Source organism: Rhineura floridana, chromosome 10, assembly GCF_030035675.1.
Source record: "Rhineura floridana isolate rRhiFlo1 chromosome 10, rRhiFlo1.hap2, whole genome shotgun sequence".
Lineage (NCBI taxonomy): Eukaryota > Metazoa > Chordata > Lepidosauria > Squamata > Rhineuridae > Rhineura > Rhineura floridana.
Window position 1 is genome coordinate 63,987,006 of NC_084489.1, and position 11,146 is coordinate 63,998,151.

The window sequence follows — 11,146 nt, forward strand, 5'->3', positions numbered from 1 at the left end:
GTTAAGGAGCAGGACCTGATGGAGATATTGTTCAGTTTTATAGTCACTTTAAAAGAACAGAATCACATTATTTTCACACAAGACAAACGCGTTTTAGGGTTAGCCTTTTCTTAAATGCTAATGTCTAGCTATTATATAAAGATGAGTGCCAATTTTAGCTGCAGAATTGTTCTGACCTTGAGAGGGGGAGAGTCCAGGGATATTTCTTTCCCTCTTCTTCAACATACATTTGCAGTCATTTTAAATGTCCACGACTATATTTATTTACCTTTTTAACCTCAAGAGGTACAAATCAACCCAACTCGAAAAGAACTTGTGTTTAGCCACATCTTGCAGAGCCCAAAATTCCTACATGGAAATAATTGATTACATAATTTTACTTAACAATAATAAAACACACATCACTGGATAACATACAACACTATGGGTAACATATAGAAGTGATATTCTCCACAAATATTCCTGATAATCGATAACAGTACTGCACAAGGTTTCTAGCACTGTGAGCTATACAGCTACAACCTTTATAAGGCCAAGAACCAGAAGATGCACTATATGGTGTAGGTGGTCAAGTCAGCCACATATCCCTTCTCCTCCTCCCAGAGAAAATGGGCATACATAGCCAAAGCTGTGTGAGCATATGTGCACTCTCAGTGTGGAACTAAATATTCAGTAACAAACATAGGATTCCCGATCCTTTTGTTGCTGAAGCAAGCAAAGTGGGTGGTGGGGAAGGAGCAGGGGGAGGGGCCCAAAAGGACCCAAGAGTACTGCAGGTGAGAAGCAGCAGGTGTGAAAAGGCTGCCAACCCATTTCCCTACTCAATGCTTGCAATCCCTCCTCCCAGCTGCTTTTCCCCAAGCCACATTTGCCACACATGTGCTGAAAGGGGGAGGAGTTGCAGAGGAAAAATGGGGGAGGGCTAAATGATTACCTGCCTAACATTTCTTGTCTGCAAATATGCATGCACAATCAATCTCCTAGTTTGCTCATTTGAGCAAACACAGTATGGGAAACCATGTTTACTGCTGAAGATCTAGCTCCAGCCTCCACGAAATGCTCAGTTCCCTTCCATCAGCATGAGGTAAAAAAACCCAAAACAATTTCTGTATATATTTCTGGGCTCCTTGACTCAGTTCCTGTATCTCAAGCAACAGTAAGCAAAATAAATAGCCAAAAGAGCCACTTGAAAAGAGCTGCCTTGTTATAAATTGTATTTTAAGTATCAGGAAAGTTGTCTACCCATCGATTGTAATATTTATTTATTTATTATTTGATTTATATCCCACCCTTCCAGCAGGAGCCCAGGGCAGCAAACAGAAACGCTAAAAACACTTTAAAACATCATAAAAGACCTTAAAATACATTAAAACAAAACGTTAAACACATTTTTTAAAAAAAGCTTTAAAAACATCTTATTTTTTAAAAAAGGGTTAAAAACATATTATTAAAGAAAACATATTAAAAGCAATTCTAACACAGACGCAGACTGGGATATGAACCCATGAATACTTTACAAGATCTTAAGAGACTTATGAAGAGCCAACCAGGAAAGTTTTCTACTTGCCATGCTAATCATGTTAGTCCAGAAAGGGTACAATTTCTAACTTTCTTTTATAAAAGTGTCACTGGTTATCTCCAAAGTATTTGTGTGTTCCTACGGTTGGTAGGACAACAGTTAACTGGGGGGAGGGGAGGGGAGGGGGGAGAGACCAGAAGAGACAGTTCTTGTTGCCTGTATGTCATACATTGAAATCCACGTATTGCATATGGCTGACAGTCTGCAAAATTGTAGGCTATTGTTAATCAACATTCATCACATTTCCATTCGTAATTCAAGCTTTAAAGAAGAGATGAGATCTCATTTAGCAAAACAAATGGCATGGTAAGATAATCTGCTCCTTAGGGTCAGGAACTTTGATTTCTGCTTGTATTATAACCCATGGGATCAAATCACTGGGCAAAAGCCACATGCTGGCAAAAATAGTTCATCAGAATATGGAACAAGTATTTTGGAAACCTGCCTGTAAGTGGAAGGAAAGCATACAAGGCTATTGTTTGGGGATATATGAATGGAAAACATGCTGGTTTTGGCAGAAGCAGTACTTCCTGCAGGGAAGATGGATTGATTTATGATTCTTGCAATATCTGGGCTGGATTTTGGCCATTAATTCTCTCTGAAAATAAATAAGAACTATCTGCAAGGGAAAATAGCTTGCCACTGGCAAATTATTTGCACACAAAAAGGTATCAGCTATGTTTATTTTTCTCTCTTTATATATAAATCCTAATTTAAAAATTGGTCATTTTTTAACAGTACAGGGTATCACATACGACATCTCATAGCTCATCATCTGGAAGTGAGCCTCAGGGTTAGTGCTTTCCTTCAATTAAAAGCTCCATCTTTGATGCCATCAATGACAGTGAGTTTGTTCAATGGCTCAGATAACATGCCAGGCTGGATGTAGAAATTAGGTTTAGACATGTTCCCAGGTTGCACAGACTTAATTCCGGGTTTACATGAAACTGGATACCCTGTAGATACACAGAAACGGAAGTGCTGGGACAACATGTGCCCCAACAGTCCACGAGGGCCCAAAAATCTATCTCTTCCCACCAATAAAATAGGCAAACAATTGCCACAGTTCTGACTTTGATACTCAGAGTTTGCTCTCTTCTGTGTGTTCTATTGTAGCCACCCATCTAGCATGGAGGTGAATGCACAAATAGCTTTGGACTGGGTCAGTGGAATAAAAGATAAGGTGAGGCAGTACATAGTGGACCCAAACCATGCAAAACGTCTTAATGGAAACATGCTACCAGATTATGGGATCAGAATGGGCTAACAAAGGTAAGTTGTCAAACCCTTTGGGATTCTTTGCAATAGTTGTCATTTCAAATATTTTTTTCCTACTGCTTGGCTTCTGTCTTAGAAACCTATCAGATTCCTGCATGCTATGCTGCTATGGAAACAGAGACTGAAAACTGGTCCACAATGGAACATGCATCTGATTTATTAAGCTCAGCCATTTTTTTCTTCCCAAAACAAACAAAAAGCAACCAGTATCCAACCAGTCATTTTCACCTGTCTTGCACGTAATTTTAGTTTTATTCTCCAACCAATCCTACTTTCACAATTTAATCTTAAAAGAATATTTTCTCTTAATGTCATTCTGAGCTATTCAGGTTGAGACTGTTCACATGTGTCCTCAAACACAATACATCAGTACCTTAGGGATGCTGAAGTCCTTCAACAGGTCTTGTGAAATCTCACTGAGCTGCCGAAAAGTCATTCTAAAATCCGCTTTTGTATCTTCCATGAGCTAATAAACATTACCAGACATGTGTCAGTGTTACCCTTTTGTACTCTGACAAACCGCAGTTCAAATATTTAACCAAGGAAAAAAACTCACTTTTAGAAGGAAAGCAATCAAGTAGTTATCATCCTCAGTGTCACCTAAGAGACCTAGTTTTGCTTTGAACAGTTCTGTGAAGCTGAAGGTTAAGGAAATAAATGCATTAACATTACAAAACTAGCAACATCTTAGAAATAGTTTAAATGTGGACGTTATGGGTTTCAACAATTACATACCATTTATAATACTGTTTAGGGTATTCCTCAAGTATCTGAGAAGCTCTATTAAGAGAAAATGTCAAATGCTGCAGCAAAACTGTTTTGTAATTATTTTTAACAAATCAGAAATGTTGTATTGTTAGCCTGAAGGAAAACATGCTATTTTGCAAATAAGTTCTGCTTTCTTTTTCTTTGCATAATTTCCAAGCAATGCAGTAGATTCCTTTCACATTTAATTTGTTGTTCCACTGTTATATAATTGCAAGAGTATATAATAATTTTATATGGCAAGATCTAGTACACATAAGTTAGGCAATGCCAGAGTTTGTGTTGCTTGTTGTCCATGTTAGCTTGAATCACATCACCTCTGGGACTAAGCCTGTTCACTAACAGAAGTAATACCACAAAACTAAAGTAAAAAGCAGACACTGGTCCAGTCTGAATATAACATTTCCACCTTACTAAAACCATAGTTAAGTGAGCCAGGGATGAAATATGGATTTGTATGCGTCTATCTCCATGTCAGTTCTTCAGTGTCATGGTTTAAGATCCTGGTTAGTAAATCACAGTTCCCTGTAGTTTAAAGAAATCAAGGCTAATGTTAGCATGCTATGGTATAAGGGGAGGGGAGAATGAGCACAGGCCCAATGCTTACACCCAGTTTAATAAACCATTGTTATGCCCACCAAACTGGCTCATTGTCACCTTATAACCCAATGTAACAATTCAACTTCATCAAGATGTCTACTGATCACATATTATGTGACTACCCCATCCTGAAAAGTGTCTAATAATAATCAGCAAATTATACAATTACTTTGCACTTCCAATCCAAATTCCCACAATATATGTCCAATTTCCTATGGCGAGACTGGTGGAACCTAAGGGATTTGCTATAGAATATTATCTATTTTATTTATTTAAAACATTTCTAAGCTGCCTTTCTAGACCATGTCCATCCAAGGTGACAAACAGTAATATAACCATACAGACACAATAATAAAGTATAGTATGTTATAGAATTGTGCTATAACAAACATCATAAAACTTTAAAATACAAAAAATACATTAAAATATTCCAGCCAGTATAAAACCATTTCCAAAACAAGAAAACACCATGTCCAAAAAACATATAAATTGTGCTTTGAAACAGGTGCATTTCAGTTGTAGATTACTGTAACTAAAGGGCTAACCACATGTCTCTTGGGAGGGAAATTCAGAAGGTAGGAGCAGGGATTTTTTTAAAAAAATAGCAAGAGACTTTCTGCAGAAATCCCCTTCAAAAGCATTAATGCGTTGACACAAGGGGTGCAAAGTGCACCACACAGTGGCATCTCACTGTACCTGGGCCAGCTGGGTTTTTCTTCTTAGAAAAACCAATGCAACATTGCAAATGGAAAGCAATTTTTTCAACCACATAATGTAGGAAGATACTGTAGCTCAAAATACCTCTTTCCCTTTTAGCTCTCAAAACTATAGCCGACAACCTTCCACATGAAAATGTCCTCCTGGATTTGCCTGGCATTCCAATATTTCTGTTTTGTCTTTCCAGTTTGGCTGACAGCAGCAATACTACAGCCCAGTTTATGAAAAACCCCTATGCTGATGTACACAGTTTACCACTCATGTACAGGCATCATAAAAAAGTCCTCTTTTCTTTTTTGCAAGCACAGTTACAAAACAATTTCTTCCAAAAAACCTCCTTTCTTTTGATTTGCACATATGGTCATTAAAGTATGCCTCACTCACCAGCTCCTTTAAGCACAAAGACACTTTTAAGACTTACAGCTGCTTTTGTCTGGGATCCAGTAATGGGTTTAGAGCCTGTAACATCTTGTTCAGATTAAACAACCCAATATTTGCCTGGTTTCCTATTTTATACTGTCTTTCATCATCAGACATGTTTGGGACAAAATCTGAAACAAAGTAGTATTTTTGTTCAGCAAAGTATTCAGAATAAACAATCAGCCTTAACATATTTAAGTACACTCATATTTCATATTGATTCCAACTAACCAAAGTCCTGTAGACACTAAAATATTTTAACCAGAGTTCTCTAAACACAAGGATATTAGTTTACACTGGACTAGCTCAAGGTCTAATATTTGCCAAAGGCAAGAATACACTGTTAGCAGTACCTTATTTTCTTATTTCAAAAGCAAAACAAAACCATCATTTTTCTTCAATGTATACTCATTGTACTTCCAGTGGCCAGCAAGATCCGTCACTACACCTGTTCTAACTCCAGTTTTGGTGCCCTTTCCCCTCCCCTTTTTCCAAATCTTGTTAACACTTCTCCTGCTCAAATCTGTATAAAGCCCAGAAACAAAAGGAGCAACGCATTGTGAAAAAAAACTGCATACATACAGATCTACTCAAATTCCATAATTTGTTTAGGATTAAATATTTTTTATTCTGAAAACAATTCTGCATTCACTGAGGCTAAACTTACCTGGATTGTAAGAGTCCATAAAACCAAATGGACCATAATCTATAGTAATGGATATCAGGCTGAAATTATCTGTATTACACACACCTAAAATTAAACAAGATTTATTTATTTATTTCAAAGTTTTTGTACCATGTCCTTCCTCCACACTAGAGCACAGGATGGCTTACAACACACTACACAAAATAAACAGTAATATGCAATAAAAAAATGGACTGCCTTCAAGTCGATCCCGACTTATGGCGACCATATGAATAAGGTTTTCATGAGGCTGAGAGGCAGTGACTGGCCGAAGGTCACCCAGGTCGTAGTCCAACACCTTAACCACTACACCACACTGGCTCTCAATATGCAATACAAATATATAAATCAAAACCAAAACCATACAGGCATCATAAAAACAGCCTCAACTCCAACCAACACCACTATCAAAACAGCACAGTGTCATCTCTGAGAAAACACTGATTTCTTGGAAATGAAATGTGAATGTTGGACTAGCACCTGAAATCCCCACTTGATCATGAAGCCCATTGGGTGACCTTGGGTCAGTCACTGCCTCGCAGCCTAACTTTCCTCACAAGGATGTTGTGGGGATTAAATGAGGAGGGGGAGAACCATCTATGCCACCTTAAGTCCCTTGGAGAAAAGATGGGATATCAATGCAATAAATAATAAATAATATCTCATCTAGTACAATAGGGCCCCACTCATACAGGTTAGATTCCAGACCCGTGCCAGAAAGCAAAAACCACCAAAAAGCAGATCAGCTGTAGCATGGTGGTCTGGAACCTAACCCGCTGATCGCAACAGAGGAGGAGAAGATCAGATCTTCCCTTCCTTGGGCGCGATCAGCTCAAGCGGGAGTCTGATCGTGCCAAAAGTGGGGCGCTGAGAAGTGGGGTCCTACTGCATCTATGAAAGACCATGAACTGACTCAAAGGAAATGGGGAAGTAGACTTCTTGGCCTGTTTCCCTTATACATACCAAGAGTGGGATTTCAACACAGAAAACTGCCTTATTATCAGTCAGGCCATTGGTCCACCGAGCTCAGTTTTGTCCACAGGCTTCCGGGGTGTGTGTGTCTCTTTCAGTCCTACCTGGAGGTGTCAAAGACTGAACCTGGGACCTTTTGCACGCAAAGCAGATGCTCTGCCACCGAGCTACAGCCCTTCCTTCCCTTCCTAGCCAAAGTGCTGCAGGATCATCCACCTCTCTGCACCATGCAGTTTGGAATGGAAGACGAAACATAGACGTCCACTACGGAGCCCTGAGGAGCATCAAGAATAATCCTAATGCACAATTCTGGAAGAAATTGTGGTGGCAACAGTACTTCAAGTATCATTGTGGAACCTGGCCACAAAGCCATCTTTTTGGCCAATGGAATAGTCTGCATTTTAAGACACAGATGTGTATAATATCATGACATCGTAAGACAGACTAGGTGTTACTACATTATACCAGACGAGAGGGAAGAATTCAATACAGGGATGAGATTTTCAGTAGGAGCTCTGGGTCTCCTGTAATGCTGAGTTCTCCATGGAATGAGCAGCACAGTTTTTGCAATGCACCCAAGCTGAAGTACTATCTCTTTATCTAAGAGACATTTTTCCTTACCATGAAAGAAGAAAGGTAAAAAGGGGTGGTGTTTCTTTTTAAAAACAAGATAGCCATGGTTTGTTGTATTTTCCTTAATCATGAACAGCTTAAAGTTAGTTGCAGTTAGTTGTTGTTATGTGCCTCCAAGTCGATTATGACTTATGAATCAGTGACCCCCAATAGCATTTGTCATGAATCACCCTGTTCAGAACTTGTAAGTTCAGGTCTGTGACTTCCTTTATGGAATCAAGCCATCTCTTGTTTAGCCTTCCTCTTTTTCTACTCTCTTCTGTTTTTCCCAGCATTATTGTCTTTTCTAGTGAATCATGTCTTGTCATTATGTATCCAAAGTATGATAACCTCAATTTCATCATTTTACTAGTGATAGTTCTGGTTTAATTTGTTCTGACACCCAATTATTTGTCTTTTTCGCAGTCGATGGTATCCACAAAGCTCTCCTCCAATACCACATTTCAAATGAGTTCATTTTTCTGTTATCCACTTTTTTCAATGTCCTACTTTCACGTCCACACATAGTGATCAGGAATACCATGGTCTGAATGATCCTGACTTTAGCATTCAGTGATACATTTTTGTATTTGATGACCTTTTCTAGTTCTCTCATAGCTGCTCTCCCCAGTCCTAGTCTTCTTCTGATTTCTTGTCTCCATTTTGGTTAATGACTGTGCCGAGGTATTGATAATCCTTGACAAGTTCAATATCCTCGTTGTCAACTTTAAAGTTACATAAATTTTCTGTTGTCATTACTTCAGTCTTCTTGACATTCAGCTGTAGTCCTGCTTTTGTGCTTTCCTCTTTAACTTTCATCAGCAGTCGTTTCAAATCATTACTGGTTTCTGCGAATAATATGGTATCGTCTGCATATCTTAAATTATTGGTATTTCTCCAATTTTCACAGCCCCACTGAAATCAATGTGAGAAGTTAGTCATGATGACTAACTTAAATCCCACTGATTTCAAAGAAGCCCTATGAGCAACTAACTTACATTGGATTATTTAGATTTATTCATCCAATCCCTGTAAATCTGGGGTATCCACATGATTAGCCATTTTCAACCTCTCTCTCTCTCTCGCACGCGCACGTAATGAGGAGCCCGCCAGGTGTCAGGATGTAGGAAAGGGTTGGGGCACACAGCTCATGCATATACAATGTCTCAGGTTCAGTCCCTGGCTTCTCCAGGTCAGGCTGGGAGCGAACCCTGTCTGTTGTCCTAGACTGTACTGGATGGGCCAGGCAGCTTCCTTTGTAGGCTTTTGGGATGGTGGGTGGTAAATACTATAATCCGTTTGTGCACCAAACCAATTTTTTAAAAAAGAAACTAAACATTTTACACCCTTGGCACACAAAAACAACAACACTGCAGTAATGTATCTCACCATGAGCAAAGCCTACTGACATCCACAAGGCAATCAGATGTGCAGTCTCAGATACGACTCTAGAGAAAAAGTCCTGAAATCAAACACAGTTTTACCTTGGAAGTTTATCAACATAAACAAGGTACAACACTGTCAAACATACAAACATATTTTACAAAAGTTATTCAAAAATTAACATTCTTAAATTCATTTTAGACAAGATGAGGGAGCTCACTGATCAGGTTCTCCCTCTGTGTATGTGTGTGTGTGTGTGTGTGGGTGTGTATGTGTGGGGGTGTGGGTGTGTGGGTGTGGCTTTAAAATAATAAAGCAGCATCAGCATCAGACCTTCATATAGTGCCTGTATGTTTTCACTTGCAGAGCTTGCTGCTTACTAACTATATTTTTTATCCTGCATTTCAGATATTGTCTCCAAAGCAGCTCATATCAATTAAGAGAGAGAGAGAGAGAGAGAGAGAGAGAGAGAGAGAGATGAGAGAGAGAGAGAGGAGAAGAGAGAGAGAGAGATGAGAGATGAGAGAGAGAGAGAGAGAGAAGAGAGAGAGAGAGAGAGAGAGAGAGAGAGAAGAGAGAGAGAGAGAGAGGCCCATTCCATCAGACTTATAAACTTAAAATAGGACAAGACATACAAGGGAAGAAGAGTGGGGGGAAAAGGCAAGAGAAGAGTATCAGTTCTTCAAGGGCAGAACGAAGCGGTAAGCTACAAACATTTATGTTTAGTTTGGACCATGCCGATTTCCCCTTCCAATGTTTTTTGCTTGAATAGCATTGGTGTCTCTTGTCCTTCCTCAGCCAACTGACAGGCCCAGAGTGCCCTTTCCCCTTGTCTCTGCAACTGGCAGTTGGAGCAGAATGTTATTTCTAGTAGGGAGAGGTGGAAGCAAACTTCCTGTAGCTGATCCTCTTTGGGTCAATGGATAGGGTCAGGTTGGTTTCCCCTTTGCCCTAATATCCTTCCTGGCAAGCACAAGGTGCAGCCTCCTAGTGGCCCTTGATCCCCCAGCTGATGGCAGAAGTCAGAGTGTGTTGTCTTTCAGCTCTGCAGTCTCAGGACTACTAAGAACAGATTGGAGGGGGGGGAGACTGGGAAACATTGCCAGAGGAAAAGGTTAAAAAACTCTACCCCAGTGCCACTTCCCCAGTCTTCAAAGCAGCCACCTGTGGGTTTTAATGAGGAAAAAAAATGGGGGATCCTGATCACGCAACACCCACACCATGCCCGGTTTGGGCCATAGACTATAAACCTCCTGGACAGAGGCAGTGTCACTTCTGTGTTCTTGATATATTATTTCTACAGTAAATAGCACACACTACATTTTGTTTCCTTTTTAATTTGAAGAGTTTCAGTTTGACACCCAGAAAATTATAGATTATATATTTTCGTTTTTGTTGTTCTATTCCCAGAAGCACAAAGTCTTATAAACTTACCAGATATCTATTTGGATCATTCATGTTTATTGATGGAAAGTGTTCGCCTATGATAAAGGTCTAGCAGCAACCTAAATCACAAATGAAACATTTCTTCCATCAGAGACAACTCTGAAACAACATGGAAGTGATGATTCTGTTCTAAGATTGTATCTACCTATCACTTAATTACAACAAATACACCACTTCGAAATGCTAATGATTAAGCAGTATATAAATGCCGTAAGCAAATAAATATGTCCTATGCATGTATATATATGCCTTTCTGTGAAAGCTAAAATGGGTTATAGGAAATACACACTCGTTAATCAGGAAGCATTTTGTCTATAGCAGAGTCCAATCCATATTAAGTCTTTACCACACAGGGTTTCTTTCAAATAAGACTTTTATCTTTTATCAGGGTGGATCACAGGACGGGTTTTAGAGCTTTTTAATTAAAAGGGAGAGTCAATACCCAGATGCCTGCAGTTCAGTGATGTAAAAATGTAATGACAGCACCTAAGTATGTTGCAATTTTCAGTGTTTGTACAGAACTGGCAAATTGTTACGTTGGCTTTTGAACATTTTCAAGCCTTCTACTATTGCTTCCATGCAACCAGCCATATAGAACTGAATGATTAAATAGTCAGAATCCAAAGAACTGCTCAGTAAGTTCCATTTGGCCAAGTGTCTTCTGGACTTGAGTGTTTTTGGACTACAGA

At 39.2% G+C, this 11,146-nt stretch overlaps 2 protein-coding genes across 2 annotated transcripts in view; both read right to left on the reverse strand.

The window, feature by feature from the left end:
- The window catches only part of LOC133364849 (protein adenylyltransferase SelO-like), a 56,290-nt gene that overhangs the window by 8,280 nt on the left and 36,864 nt on the right, over nt 1-11,146 (reverse strand). The window contains exons 14-17 of the mRNA XM_061585724.1: nt 3,593-3,637; nt 3,414-3,495; nt 3,231-3,323; nt 269-348 (exon numbers count right to left, since the gene is read on the reverse strand). Of these exons, the coding sequence (XP_061441708.1) occupies nt 269-348; nt 3,231-3,323; nt 3,414-3,495; nt 3,593-3,637 (300 nt within the window). The remainder of the gene's footprint in view (nt 1-268; nt 349-3,230; nt 3,324-3,413; nt 3,496-3,592; nt 3,638-11,146) is intronic.
- LOC133364848 (protein adenylyltransferase SelO-like) lies at nt 3,646-10,497 on the reverse strand. The gene is made up of 5 exons (XM_061585723.1): nt 10,446-10,497; nt 9,018-9,090; nt 6,027-6,110; nt 5,361-5,490; nt 3,646-4,147 (listed from the first exon to the last, which is right to left on the reverse strand). The coding sequence occupies exons 1-5, from the start codon at nt 10,467-10,469 to the stop codon at nt 4,138-4,140; spliced, it is 321 nt and encodes a 106-aa protein (XP_061441707.1). The 5' UTR covers nt 10,470-10,497; the 3' UTR covers nt 3,646-4,137.